This window comes from Struthio camelus, chromosome 25 (assembly GCF_040807025.1).
Source record: "Struthio camelus isolate bStrCam1 chromosome 25, bStrCam1.hap1, whole genome shotgun sequence".
NCBI classification, from domain to species: domain Eukaryota; kingdom Metazoa; phylum Chordata; class Aves; order Struthioniformes; family Struthionidae; genus Struthio; species Struthio camelus.
Genome location: NC_090966.1, coordinates 4,466,030 through 4,481,741, shown reverse-complemented (window position 1 = coordinate 4,481,741; position 15,712 = coordinate 4,466,030). Strand labels below are relative to the sequence as shown.

The 15,712-nt window shown below is 47.3% G+C and overlaps 1 protein-coding gene across 7 annotated transcripts in view; it reads right to left on the bottom strand.

Annotated features, from left to right (window-relative positions):
- The window catches only part of KANSL1 (KAT8 regulatory NSL complex subunit 1), a 107,841-nt gene that overhangs the window by 27,903 nt on the left and 64,226 nt on the right, over positions 1 to 15,712 (bottom strand). For all 7 annotated transcript variants that reach the window (XM_068919460.1, XM_068919462.1, XM_068919461.1 and 4 more), the window contains one exon: positions 4,300 to 4,441. In XM_068919460.1, coding sequence (XP_068775561.1) covers positions 4,300 to 4,441 — 142 coding nt within the window. The remainder of the gene's footprint in view (positions 1 to 4,299; positions 4,442 to 15,712) is intronic.

Sequence of the window (15,712 nt, the reverse complement as noted above, 5' to 3'; positions counted from 1 at the left end):
CGACTAAATGGAAAAGTGGAATCAAGGAAATTGCTTCCTTTTGACCCTTCGGAAAACATCCAGGCTTCTAGCTTGTTCAGAGAGAAGGAGGAGATGGAGAAGCATGCACCGCGGGAACAGAAACAGCTACCAAGGACTTAGCCTTGGGTTAAAAGACAAGGGGACGAAGAGAGCTGTTCTGCACCTCAGGAAAGAGCAGTAATTACTCCTAAATACTGTGAGTATTTGTTTAAAGATATGTCACTTCACTGATACTTTGTCCTAAGAGCTCCACTCTGCCGAGGTGCTGAAGAGCTCAAACAGCAGAATACAGATGAGAGGAGACTTTCAGAGTAAACGCAATGCTTCGCACAGCCTTCCCGTGCGGTGTTCGGTGCTTTTGTTTTTCACGCTCGCACACAGAAGCTACGTTGTCCAAACCTACCCTACCGGCTACCCACCTGGTCCTCGGGCACCAACCCAGGACACAGCCTCGAGGAAGTTACAAGCTTGAAGTCAGGACGGCATCTTCCCATTGAGTGGTTGCACTCTCTCTTTTTCGCTTTTAAGATTTTTAAACCTCTGTTATTTATATGGTTGTGAATAATAAAGTAGGAATTAGAAAGACAAAATTTCAACTTCCTTTCAGAGCAAGGAAAGGCGTTCTTGTGAATTATGCCAAGGTCACACAATACTACTTACTTATTTATTTATTTATTTTTAGGCCAGCATTCTGCAAAACAAAAACAAACCAAAGCAGCCAAAAAAGGCCCTCCCTCTGCATTTAGGGGGAAGGTTGCTTCTTCATTGCCCTCATTTTTATCATTATGGTCTTAATGAGAAGTCATTGGTACAGTTCTCAGTTATACTGTTTCGCAGTCCTGTAACAGTCAGCGGCTTCTGGCAAGGGACCAAGAGGTGGGGAAGACGACAGACACACATTAAGACATATCAGAGAGAGACCGGGTGTCCTAAACAGCTCCTCCCAGAGACAGCAGCATCTGCTATTGTGCCTCAAAGCCTGGCATACCCGAGCACAGATTTGAACAGGAAACGCTCACGTGAGAACTGCTGTAAATGCCTCTAAACAAGAGGGCTCCTCCCAACTCTTTTTCCACTCTTCCCATCATGAGTTTTTTTTACATCAGCAGCTCCCAACAGAGCTCCCAACAGTTCTCCACGGGGCTGCTAACACAGAGGGATCTGATCAAAAGAAGAGTGAACCCCCCTCGCCTGGTCTGGGGACAAGCAGACCTTGGGTCCCCAGAGGTGATGTGCAAACAGCTTCCTCTCTAAGGAGCTTCAGTCACTGAGTTTCAAGCAACTGCAAAGGATTCCTCCCAGAGCCTTCAATCTTAATTCACCTCTTATTTCATCTGTGCAAGAAGAAAACTCCTAAGGAAAGAGGCAGAGAAAAGAGAGGGAAAACGCTGTGCCTTCCTCTTCAAATACAGAGAATCTGCCACCTCCACGCTCAGGGAGCAGCAAAGACGCTGCTGCGTGGGTGGAGGGTACCAGTACTGGGCCACACCTCACCTAAAAAATATCCCAAGAAAGGACATGTGTGAGAAGAAACAAAACCACCACGTTACCCCCATGGACATCCAGTCCCCTAAATTAAGTGGGCACACACTTCCAAACCAGCACAGAATAGAAAACGTAACAGCCCACTATTTTAAATGTCAGAAAATGCAGTGCTTCAAAAACTAACTTTCAACACACGCTCGCTTAATTGTTGTTTTCCTCCACGTCTTACCAGGTTCCAACCAAGCTGATCCAAATGTGCTGAAAACACAATTACTGCTGCGACACCAAGGCAGCAGAGTGTACCTTCAAAAGAGAGTGTTACTTTCAATTGCCTTGTCCTGCCTTTCCTTTAATTTGACAAAGCAATGCATCTTTCCTGCAAGGGCACACTGGGATGTAAATCTCAACATATAAATGTAATTAAAAAAAAAATTTTTTTTTTTTTTTTAAAGTAGCAGCTTAGAATTCCTCCAACAGCTACATTTTAACCTCCTTACGTTTTGGTCCTCGCTACAAATAATCCAGAGTCAAGCTATGTTGTCTGAAAAAATAAGGTGTCTCCAGATTCTTCAACTCTTACCCCTGGCACAATTCAAAGTCAAGCCCATTCCAAAAAGACTCTTGCATTAATGAAACAGGCACGCATCTCTCCATCTTCTACATTCACCCCTAATTCTTTTATACCTTACTCCGAGTTCTTCATCGATGAATACAGAAGATATTTTACAAGGAATCCTTGAGCTCACTAACATCAACACGACGACAGCCGGATGCAAGTGGTGGTCTCCATGAAGTGCTATCAGAACGACGAGGCATTTGATATCCGCTTTCTTGTTCAGGCAGAACCACCACTGTCAAACCCTGAACATCTGAACTCTTTTGCTACCTAAAGTGGCATGCTTAATCTAAATTCACGTATCGCATTATCTCAGTTGAGGAATTCTTGTTTGAGCAAGTCAAAATAGATGACATCCTGTTTTCTGAAACCTCAGATGTACTTTTCAACTTTGACACAATACAGTGATGTTCTCCTTTCAGACCTAGAAACTACAACCTTAGATAAAAACATACAGGATGCTTGTAGACATTATCGGGCCATTTCACATGTCTGCCAAGCTGTCATACACTGGTGAAAGCACTAAATCATTAGATGAGGGTTTTTTTTTTTTTTCCCCCATTACTTACTTTTTAACACCTAAATGTCTGGAGCAATCACGTGCTTCACTGAAGAACATAGGCAAGAGGGAATAAATGGTATTTGAAAACTAACACTATGACACAAGAACACTCAAGTTTTAAGACTTTCCCTTTATAATCATGGATGGCCCTTCCCTCATTGAGTATCAAATGGTAACCAGAACAGCTCATACAGTAAGAGAAAACTGATGCTGAAACCCTGAAATACATCTTGATCACTCTTCATTCATGACAAAAATATCTCAACATTTGCAGTAGCAGTATTTTAGCAGATTTGCCACCACTCAGTGGCACATCTGCTTTTCCAGGATCTGAAGGAAGAAGTTCTCTGTGAAGCCAGAGAGGGAAGAAATTCATAGATATCTTGCCACATTGGTTTTGAACAGCTGCTCCTCCTCTAAAGAGAAAGTCTGTGAGTCTCCATTACCTCAGTCCATTTGGTGACCTGAACTCCATCCTCATCTTTCAGCAGTCACATTCTTCATATCAATTCCTGACAGTTACTAAACCACAAGTAGTTGGCAGCAGTGTTTAGCAATTTTATATTTTATACCTAGAAATCATCTTGCAAGATCTTCTTTCTTAGGACAGAAAAGAATCTGAAACTGGTTCACTAATTTGACGCACAATCCAACTCTGAGAAGTCTTTTCCTCTAATCTCAGTAAGGTATTCCATTCAGTAAAGCCATGTTCTTCTACCTAGTCACTTATAGCAGTTACTCACTCGAGTAGCTTGTTTTTCTACATAGCTGCATAAAAGACCACAATCTTCCTCCTGTGCCTGTGCCTTTCTACCTGCCTGGAAGTCTCTTCCCGTCATCCCCAGAACACCGCACATCTTGAGAAAAGTGTTTGCTGGATTCGGAATTCCTGAGGATCTGTAAATTGATGCAATGCCCCGACACTTCTTGCTACAAACTCCAGACATTCCTCCCTCCAAGGCGTGACGTTTAGCTATGCATGCCTGAACAGAACAAGTCTTGATAACAGTTCCTTCCTCATCCCTTCTCTGCTCTCCCCCATTCCCATGCCATCTGAGAGCAAGTTTGGAACAACCTTCCACCAAGGAAGGTCAGCACCTAGGAACAGACTTTATTACGACACTGACTCAGTTTTAAGCCTGTAATATGCGATCGTATCTCAAGCTGACTTCCTCCACAGTCTCCTCCCTTTCCCAATAAGTCTCTTGTTCTTCTGTTCCTTATCCCCATATCTTCAGCTACTCCCAAAAAGAAAGAACAGGAAGGAAAACATAATCAAATAAAAAAATGAGAAAGGCTAGAGCGGTGGGGAGCAGAAACAAGCACACAAAAGCAACAGCTCTGTTCAGTACCCAAACACTGGCTGTAAAGTAAGGTGTTGCTATCTTTGCGTTACCTTATTGAACCAGGGAAAAGAACTACACTCAGCATACGCCCAAATAACATCATATGCAGTCACAACCGTGCAATATGCTTTATGAGAGATGCAGGACAAACAGCATCATACACACTCCACGTTGCATCAGGAGAGAGCGAGCGAGCCATCAGGAGGCAGACGGAGCAGAATCACACACACACACACACACACACACACACACGTGCTTCTGGGCCTCACCTTATTGGCTCTAATCTGCTTGTAAATATCCGTTTGCTGCCGGATTCGGTATTCCAGGTCTGAGACGTGGGCTTGGAGCCAATTCCAACGACTGACGATGGCTGCACGGTCTGCTGCCCATCTCCACTCTGCCCTTCGTCTCCTGGAAAAATAAAAAGGGGAAAAGGGGTCATTTTGAGAGCAATTTTAATTATACAGCCTACAAACAGCCTAGTAGAACTGCCAAATAGATCACAAGCTGCATACTGAATGGCATGAGTGATATCCTCTAGCCACCACTAATAATGATCAGCCAAACCCGAGATGTGCTATAAAAGCCGTGCCTCCACAGAGCATTATTAAAATAGCTTTTGGTACCTAGTGATTGAAGTCCTGCCTATGCAAGCGTTAAGATTTTACGCCAAGCTTGGCTAAACCAGCAGCTCCCGTCCTATCTGGCCACATCTGCCAGACCCACTTTTCCAAGTCTTGGAGAAAAACTCATTTACCCTCTCTCCCTAAACTTACTCTCCTTAAAAGCACTTCTGTCATCAGTCATGAAATATGGCTGAACACCAACGTATACCACATGGCCACAATTAAAACATCGCGGCAAGTTTCACAAGGCGCACAGCCCTTCGGTTTTAAGAGTAACCACTCTGGGAGACAAGCAACAGAGCTAACAGCAGCTCTGCACAAGCTGCTCCTCTGCAATGAGGTGCTGCAAAGGAAAGCAGACAACGGCACACTCGATTTCTGCATCTGACGGCTCGACCCAGCAAACGAGGAAGCCAGAAAAAAAGAAATTACCAAGTGAACTGCACCTTCTGCTCTCCCCTGATCAGAGGCGCAAGCACGCGTGGGTGTGTGCGTGGGGGAACCCGCAGGCTTCGCATTGACCGATTTCCTACCTTCGTTATCTCTACTGCAAACACAAAATATGGTTCTGCAGACGCATAAACATACTTTCGTTAGTACGCGGACTACACCATCGCATTTTATAGTCAACTGGTACAAAAATGCCCTTACTCTGTACTGCCTCGCTCCAGACAAAAGCAAACAAACAAACAAAAGAAACCGGGGGGGGGGGGGGGGGGGGGGACACAGGAAGGTAACCTATGTATAAATCCGAGGCTCCACTCACCCACTTCGGAAGTGTCACAGTACAACAGATCCTTTGCCACATCTGGATAATCGAGAACACAAAACTAATCACAAAATACTTCCCTCTTTCCCCATCCCTCCCTCGCCTGTAGCATTTTTCCACATACAGCACGCTGCCTAGAATGGAAAATTGTTACGCCAGTTCTCAGATAGGAAGCGATGGGCGGACAGGTCTAGCGTTTTCATCGGATTTGCTGCCTCCAAGAATCCAGCGCGACCACAGACTCCCAATCGGCCCCTCACACGAGGTAAGGGAGCCAGACTGACGTCCGGAGGTTTCTTCCAAAATCTAACCAAGAAAATCTTCTGCTGAGATTAATCCGTTTCGTAGCTGAAGTCAGCCACCGTAGCAAAACCGACCCGGGGTAGGTGAGATCCCTCCCAGTTGTCGAATCCCCGCTGCTTGGGGAACGAAATGTAAGCTAACACTACATGAATTACATACCGTGTACGCAAGTCTCTTACTGAAGCCCATGAAGACACGGTAAGCAACAGCAGTAACCGAGTTCCTAGAAAAAACTACACCTCTCACGCATCTGCTGTTATTTAGACGTACTGCTACCCATGCACTCGCCTAGAAAAGCAGCCGGGTTATTGCAAGTTTCAAATCAGCTAACACAAATACCCCGGAAAGAACGCGCTGGCTCCGTGGAACTGCAGCTGAAACTCTCCAATTCGGAATAACACAATCCTACGGATTCTTACTTGACCTCCGATGCGCGTGTGTGACTTCAGTTCGTTGCTAATTTGGATGAGGCCAGATTCCCACAGAAATGGGCAACTGCAGTGACTGCCTATATTCTTCCCAGGCCTCTCCAAGACCGGTTTCAAATCACTTCTGTGAGCTTAAGCTCTTTTCTCTGGAATTCTTCACTGCGTAAAACACCTGCCCTGTTTTGATCAACCCTGATCTTATGTTCAGTGTAAATTTTAACATTTAGAGTAGATAGATGCCAAAGCAAGGCTTGCTCTTAATCCTCCATCAGTTATACTGAAGATACAGCCAGGAGAACCTAAGACAAAAGTAGGCCAGGGCTGGATAAAGGTCTGAGTTACCCTACCGGCTAGGCAGTACCAGAGCTGGATAAAGGGCTGATTTAGCCTACCTGCTAGCCAGAGTGACCACAGGGTTAATCCAGTTTACAATGGCTGAACAGTTGCCAATACCACCCCAGCATCACCAGATCATGCCGCTCCAATCCAGATCCCTGGCCAGGTTGCGCTTTATTCTCTTCCAAGAAGGATAAGATGTTGCAAGCTTTAAGGCAGAGGGGACTTCCTCCCAGCAAGGAAACTCCAGTTTGCCTCCGAAAAGGCCTGAAATCCCCTTCGCGACACTGAAGCGGAGTTCAGGAATCACATCTTCCACCCTTATCTTGCAGAGAAGTTTCCCTGAGCGTCGCTGTTACTCTGACTCAATCACCCACAAAACTGACAGCATTTTTATATTGTAGTTTCCCCCAAGACTTTCCAAACCACAGTACTTTTCTCCCAGCTAAATTTTCCAATACTTCCATTTCAGAAGTGAAGGAGAATTTTACCGGAGAAGCGTTCATCTTTTTTTTTTTTGCAGCTTAAACTAAGCCAGGAAAGGCCTCTGCAATGGCTGTCTTTGCTTTCATGAATGGTATCTTCAGCGTCTGTGGATAAAACAGACTATCTGGACTTCCAGAAATTTTAGGATTCTGGTAAGCCAGATCTCACCGCGGCTCAGCTCCCATTACAGCCTCGCAGATCCTCAACGTGACATTTCATCTTACAGAACGGTGGGTTTGCAGTCCGCAAAGAAGTAATTCATAGGCTATAGAGTGAAGTTTCCACAAAAAGAAACTGAAAGGGCCAAGCTCACTGTCAGTAGGCTTAAGTTTGCTGTCTGGGGACCCACGCTTCAATAGGAAATTTCTTTAATCAGTTAGAATAAAGATCGAAAGCACCTCCAAACTCGCCTGCTGCCTTGCTGTCTTCTGCAGAGTTCTCAGGTGTCCCTGCCTACGGCAACAATACTGTCCTGCTCCTTAAATAAGGCTCGCTCTTTTATTCAGGTTACAAAACACAAGTCAAGATTAAGTATATCTATATGAACAAAAGGGTTCACGCGCGTTTAGATTCCTAAGTGAGACAGGACACAAGAAGCGGCAGACCTGCTCTTTGTTTTTGCCTAAAAATCAGGACACATGCTACCCCAGAAAACATCCCCTGGATTTAAGCCAAAAATAAGCCCAAATGAAATACGGTAACGTACACTTCCATCCTCTGACACCCCGCAGCATAGGTGGAGGAGGGGAAGACACATCACCATGGCTCAGCCACACTTTCCAAAACAGTATTGAACGGAGCCCGGTCCTCTATATTTAGAATTAAAGCTTTTTCAGAGCCTGTCCAGTTACCCCCTTTGCTGCGACGTGCTGTCAGCGACATACATGTTTTCCTTGTGTAGATTAGCTTTCAGATAACAAGCCGTGTAACTTCTTTAGCTTTAATCTCTATACAAATACTCTGCAAGAACAACAGTTTCTCTTGACTGGCCCTAGAAAGTAAGAGCCACTCGCAAAACACAGCCTTTGAGATAGCTACAGTCAGGCACCGTCGGCAGTCACCCGAAACCCACACCAGACAACCGGTTAGTAGGGGGAGGGCAACCCACTTCCTTTCTTTCTAAACATCGGGGACTTCGACATGACAATTAATGAAAGAGTTTATTGCACCTGCCCAACACGGGTTTGGGATTAAGCAGAACAAGGAGAGAGACAAGACAGCCAGATGGCTGGGCAAGATTGGGGCTACTTAAAGCGGGCTCCGCGACTCGTCGCAAAAGCAGTCGTCCTGTGCTTAGAAAGGCAAAGCCGGGGCGGTGAGCAGCAGCACGGTAGTAACTCCTGCGGCTCCCAAGGCAGACTGCTAATCGTGTTGCTGCACGGGTATGTTTTGCGTAATTGCAAGCACGCGCGCAAAATAGGTTACTGAGGTGCAGCGCCAAATGTGCTTGCTTATGCATCGGGAGGCAGCTGCTAGGGTCACTTTTAGCTTGGCATCAGAGGAAAACAAACAAACCAAAAAAACCTTATTCCCCTTTAGCCTGAATAAGAATGAAGTTAAGAAATTGAAAATAACAGATGAGGAGCTGAAATCAGGGAATTTTCTCAAGGGTGGGGAAGTTTGAGGATGGGGATTCGGCCGCTTTCCCATTCAGCAGGGCGCAGAGGGCAGCAGAAGCAGGACACGCCGGCGTCACGTGGCCGCAGGCAGACGGGCCAGCGCGGGCAGCTGCGAGGGGAGGTGCAGCCCGGGACAGAAGACAAATTATTTGGGGGCCTGATCCTTTAAAAGTCACCAATAACAATAATAATAAAAACCTCCCCGGGGCAGACTCGTCTCGCTTCGGCTCGCTGCCAAGCGGAGCGAACGCGGCTGCCCAGCGCGGCGCGCGCGGAGCCCAGCCTGCCGCAGGACGCGCGGGGGCCGGGCGCCGCGGCCCCCGCGCGCGCAGCTGGCGTGGCACTCAGCTTGACGGACAAGGACAGCATCCTGGAAACTTCAGCAGATGGTGCTTATTGTAAATAGCGCGCGCGCGCAGAATTAGCAGCCTGACGCCTCCTCGCCCGGAGGAGCCGGCGTACGGCCGGAAGGTCCCAGCCCTTTTGCACCGGGCGGGAGGCAGGGACGGAGGGGGAGGCTGTATCGGGCGGAGGGGGAAGGAAAACCAAGGCAAGGTTAAGACAGACCAAGTTCAGCCTGTCGGGTAATAAATACTGCATTGCACGCGCTTGGGAGGCTGCAGGGCTTCATAGGAAAGGGGCGAGGGAAGCACTGGAGCCCTCGCCCTGGACGCCGACTCTCGCGGTCCGTGGCAGAGAACCCCAAATTCTGCCGGTTTGGGGCTAGCAGGGAAAAGCCTCAAGGAGTAAACGCCTCCCGAGCGAGCAGGAGGCCAGGAGCGATGCAGAAGGGCACGGTGTGTCTGCATTTCCAGTAAAAGCACTAGGCAGCCTTTAAGAAAATTACAGGAGGTAACTTCAGCAACGTGACAGCTTCTCAGACTGTTCTGATTACATCAAGGGGGAACAGCTGAGGAAAGGTGGGAAACAAGCGCTTTCTAAAAGAAAGAGAAGCTAGCTTTATATTACTGGAGAAGGGCAGGGGAAAAAAACCCCATGTTACACTAGCCCAAATCCTTGGGACTGGCTACAGTCCTTCCCTAGGCAAAAAAACAGGCAATTGTGGGTTAAATCCAGTTACAGTAAAACAGTGAAGTCAGCTTCAGAAAAGGAAACCCACCAGCCAAGCGCTCTTGCCAGAGACAGCAGTGTCCCTATTTTACACGTGGGAAAACGGGCAGGACAGAAAGGTGACCTGCTCCCGTCACCCGGCAAGCTGCCGGGGGGGCAGGGAATAAAGCTCTGTCCTCGGAGGCAGAGGAAGCCAGCCCGGCTCCCTGCACAGCTTCAGCTATTTCAGAAAGGGGCGTGCGCTCTGCTTTTTTAAACTAGTCTGAATCCGCCGCTGCCAATGAACTCAGGAACACGTAGGTCAATGCAGCTCCGCTGTACAACCTGGGCTAGACCAAGTTCAATCGCTTCTGCCGTAGCGATGCTGTAAAAGCTGTACAACCGCCACATAGATAAGCCCTCTGTAAGACAACCTCCATCTCTGACAACACTTGCCTAAACCAAGTCAGTAAATACAATCTAATAAAAGCTGCCACGCAGTATTTCAGGGTTAAGATGCACAGGTCCATAGACTGGAAAGTCTCTTGGTGGACAAAAAAGATCTTTTCATGTCCAAGTAAAGGCACATCCATACCCTCCGCTTACTGGCAGGAGGTTTTACATACTGCTGTAGAGGAAATTAAGGGCCCATCAGAGCTCCCTGCTGCTGTATTGTTTTGTACTAGAAAGTCTAATGAGAACATGCATTCGTTTTGCTTCTTCTAAACTGTCAGAGAAGCTGAGATGTCTCCCTCAGCCAAGTGACCAGTGGCAAGTTAAGCCCTTGCCGGCTGTCAGTCTGTCCATCCAGACATGCTCGCAATAGAAGCTGAGAGCCTGAGAGTCTTGGGCAATGACCTGCCAGCCTCTCTCTTGCCGTGCAAACGGCGATTAATGCTGCGACACAAGGCCATAAGCTGCAGCTCTCCACGCACTTTGCATATGGTTCCCATCCTCCACCCTTTATACCCTGCGGCTTTTCCGCTCCCTGAAATGCGTTCGCCTATCAGCACAGAGGCCGCAGAGTACTTACTCTCCACATCCTCATGCAGCTTTCAATGGAAGAAATCACCAAAGACCACCTCCGGTTCACAGCCCCAGATTTGGAGTCCTTTTCCCAAAAGACGTACAACCTGAGCTCACCCCTCTTGCCAGACATAAGGTGGCAAAGGTATTAGCTGATTTCACGTACAAGGCTCACCATGATGTTAGGAGAGATCCCAAGCAGTAGGCTCCAGGATAAAATTTCTTAAATAAGACAATTAAGCATCTCTCCGCCAAACGAGGCTTCAGCGCTGCGAGACCAATCAAGAGGTACGCAAGAGACACTTGCAAGGTGGCCCATGACCGAGGCTCCACTATGACAATTCTGAATGAGCCTACGCAACGGGGAAAAGGATTCAATCTCTAGTAACAGACCCAGACACAACACAACTTCAATCTCTGAGGGAGAAGGAAGAGAGCGGGTAATGGCAAAAGACTGTCCAATGAAGCTCTACGCTTCTCTGCGAGATTAATATGTATGGAGCTAGTCCTTCATGGAGGTTTCCATCTTGATCCAGGCTTGTGCTACCTAGTCAAATCCTCCTTTTCCCGAGTTGTCCTGTCCAGCATTCCCCATCTCACACCCTGCGTTGACTTGCTACAGTCCCACCACAGCACAGCACACCACACCCTTTCCTGTGGGAGGCACATCACAGTTCACAGGGTCCACACACTGAAAACTTGGAATTGTTTCAGGGCCACTGCCCATGTTCACTGTTTGTGGCTCTACCAGGCTCTGGATCTGCGACTATGCGTGCCAAAACAGTGGGTTGGGTATTAGTGGTTTGCCACGGACTGCTCCTAACATTAGAGCTGCTTGGCTCTGGATTGATAAGAGTCAACTGTCGGACATTTGGCCTGGTACGGCCCTTCACATACATGTCCTCTCATGGAGGAGCCAAGAGGAAATATATGTTGCGTGAGATCTCATCATTAATTACACACGTTTCTGAGATCATACCAGTCGATCTACAACTGCAGGAACACATACTTCAATCCCTATTCTTGACTGTGCTCAAAAAAACTCTGCACAAGCTGCCTTCCTTTTCCCAGCTCTGTACTGAACGCTGCATCCCCTACCACCGTAGCACTGCCTAAATGTTCAAAGTCGACGCCTTTTCGAGAGCTGTCGGAACATCAGCATTTGATGCAAGTCACTGTTCTTAACCAGGAGCCGTATCTTGCTGCCAGCTTGAACTACAGCAAACAGAAAAGGGAGTATACCAGAACTAAGGTCCCGTTTCCACCTAGGATCTTCAACAGGGACAAATAAGGTCTGCAAACAGACCACAGGAGTGGTTTCAAACACAACAGTTTATTACATTCAGCTGTCAACTCTATTAAAGGGCAAATCATCCAAATTAATTCTGCATGCTTTCCTTGTATTACCTACCACAAGGCACCAGCCTGAGGGCAGAGTTTAGTAGTGTGAACGCGATGCAATGTTTCATGTCCATACTGGTGCTAGGTAGGCCTACTCCCAAACAATAGTGACATGCCAGCAGAAGTCTTACGGTTAAATCAATACTTGTTGATTCACTGGAAACTGAAAAAAATTAGCATTAAAATCAGGTTAAAAAAAAAGAAGTTTCCCATCACCCCACCTGCTCCCTTCTTTGCTCACATTTTGAGGGTCTCAAATGCCAGCACTGACAAAGTAAATTCAGGATGCTTTTTGTTAGATTCCGTGCTGTAGACAGCGTTACCAATGCTTATGCACTTGGAAAACACAAGACAAGTCCAAGTAAAAAGCCATGCGCCCAGCTCAACTACAACAATTCTGATGACCAAAAAAAAAACCACCCCTAGGAGCGCCATCCTCCAAGCACTATACAACTTTTTCAATTGCTCTCATGATCTTCCCTCACTCAAGGGAAGAGATTTCCACCCAGTTCAGAAGGTATTTTCCAGTTTGCTGTGCCTACATATTCTTAAAGTTCACTTCCCCTACCCCAGTGCCCTAAAACGGACCATCAAGCTTTTATACTTTTTTAGCTCGTTATGAAGAACCAGTGCCGAATCGGATGGATGGGTGGAACAAGAGTTAACTCCACCAAATGCTCTTGCATGACAACTCCAAGTGAGGAAGAGAAAACCCCACAAGCACTTGAGAACAATCTCATTAGCTGATCATAACATTTCTGCCTGCAAAGAAGCCAAAGTGAACAATTTGTTCAGCAGAACACCCGCCCCCACCCCGTGGACAGAAACAGCAGCTTCTGAAGGGCTCTTCTATTCACAGCATGTGCTCAGCAATAAGCTAAATCTAGTTCAAACCTCAACTCAGTTCATTCATTCCAGCATTCAGAAAAACCAAAGACCTCTAGAGGCTGCAAGTAAAGAGTTATTTCTACTCTTCCTCACTGAAAAACCCCCACCGCTCAGAGGAAATGCGTGCGCACAAATCCGAAGGCGTTTTGCTGCAGAGTACGGCTGAGCGAGGATGCCAGGATTCTGCCCCAGAGAGAGGGCAGTGCTGGCAGGCTGCCAGGAACGCAGGGGCCAGGCAGAACTTGCATCAAAATAAAGCAGATCACAACTGCCCTCCTTTTTGGATGAAGAGGAACCATCCAACCCACTTCACTGGCCACAGCATGCGATGCTTTGTCTACAGAGTAACCATCACTCAGATCAGGATATGAAAGGTTTGTTTTGGCATCTATAGTTCATTTCTATTAAAAAAAAAAAAAAAAGGAACGAAAAAAAAGCGACCCAGGCCAGCCATTAAAAGATGCCTGGAACTCCTGCATAGAAATTACGGAGGGACAGAGGCCTCACAGCCTGCCGCAATTAAGCGCAGCAGAATCCAAATTCCACATACTCCAGCTGCAGAAACGGTCCCCAGCCCACGGCTCACCTGCCCTGCCGGCAGCACCTGGTCAGGTAAGGAACTGCTGGTCCCAGCACCAGCTCGAGCAGAGCTGATGCTCCGTACTAAAGTTCATTTCTTGCCTCCTCCCCTCTTGCTGCTGCAGCCAAAGCCTTTGCCCCAGGGCAAAGGTCTCTCCCCATGTCCCCAAATCACTTCCTAGGGGAAGGGGTAAGTGCAGCTCAAGGATCTAAGAAAACCCTTGGACCAGTACAAACCTCAGTCCGCAGACAGACCTACAGCAGGGTAAGCAGAGAAGGGAAATGAAGAGTACCAAAATGACAAACTGTCAATTGGGAAAGGGGGATTCATCCCCTCTGCTGCTAAAATCTGCTCGTGGTGCAGCAAAAACTAAAGCTACAAAACAGCCTTCACAATCCTTCTGGCCTACTAAAGGATTCTTCTGTGATGCAAGACAATTTTAACCGCTTTAAAAGCGGCATAGTAAAAATTTACTAGAATCCATTCTTTAGGGAATAAGTTTTCCCTTAATGTCACACAAATACGTATATTGCCGAATAACAGCATCGCTATCCACGTGCCTCAGTATCAGGCTCACCTTAACAACGTTCATACTTCTGAGGTGCAAATGGTTTCAGAAAGCATTCTCAGAAAAGGAAGTGAAAACCAAGCCACCCTTCTTCCCTTAAACGTAGTACTTCGAAAAAGAACATGCCATGTAAGAGGAACCTCAGCAAGTAGGCAGAGAACAAAGCAGCAAATTCTATGGATGCACACAAACGGAGCAAACAAACTGCGCTCAGCTCTTCATCAGGAAACTGAAGATCACCACTGATTTCCCTCCCATTTCTAGCTCAGAGCAATGCCGCTGGCAGGTGGAACAACACCTGCCTTCTCACCTTCAGAAACTCGCATTTAATTTTAATTCTTGCACACACCTATGCCGTTTTTGGGATCTGGCCGCGCTGCAGAAATGAAGCTAACGTCTGAAAACAGAGCAGCTTAAGAGCACAATGTCATCCAAGAGTGAAATGCCATGTCATTCGAGGTATTACACAAGATGCATTAGCTTGTGCATTGATGATATAACATCTCAGTCTGATGCGTAACAACTTGGAGCCTACAACCTGCTGGTTTTGAGTCCTGCAGTACTTTGCCGGCAGTGCTATCGTGCGCAGCTGTGACTCATTACGGGCTGTGTCGGAGCTGCTGAGTCATTCGCCTTGTCTGTACTGGCCCTTTCTCAGTCCTGTCCACAATCCCTACAGAAAACCAGTGGAGCTCTAGAGGAACACGCATCAGCTGGCACCCATGCCTGGAAATGGGAGAACAAGTCTCCCGAAAAGGTAAAGTGCATCCCTTAATAAGCTGTGGTTTTAAGGATCTAAAGAACATCATCTGTTTGGATGGGGACCCTGAAATACTCAGTAAGGCCACCAGCAAGAGGATCTGTCAGATTCTGGACACTAGCTCTCAAGAAGGGGCTCCACATACGGTGCCAACCTACGGTATCAACAGGAGAGCGGCTCCACTGCAGTTTCCCCTATTGTGCAAAACTAGCCTACGACCAAGCCTACAGAAACCAAACCACAGCTGGGTTCAGCTCCGTGCGGGCAGGTAAAAGAACAGATCAATCCCAAGATCCCAGGGACAGAAATATTTAACACCCCCCTATCCCTCGCACTAATTCAACAGAACGGCTTATGTGACACACGCTGTCCAGTGACACCAACGGGACACCTGAAACAAGGACACAGGAGCCAGGCACCAAGACAACAGGTAGAGAGTAGTAAACGGTGACGTATTTAACGCTTTCCTGGCAGACCTCCCCACCTCCACTGTTTGTCTTGCCCATCAGGAAAGCCCTTGCACAGCAGACCCCCACAGTGTTTCGGACCATATCACAATTGCCTGGGACAGACATTAAGGCACCTTCCGGCTGTTTTCCAGACTATGCCTTCCTTCCTCTTCCTCAGCTGGCCTGCAGCAAGAGCGCTGCAGTTACTCCTCGGTCTTACAGGCCAAGAAAGTCAAGGCAGAGACCACCAGTGTTTCAGTGCTGACCTTCAGTAAAAGACTCCTCTAAGTGCTGCATACACATAAAAGGCGCACTCTCTTGTCAAGCACAGCTCAGCTTCCCTCCATCAACTGGTGAATCCACAGCAATCTGGAAGGATGAGGGTGAGATATG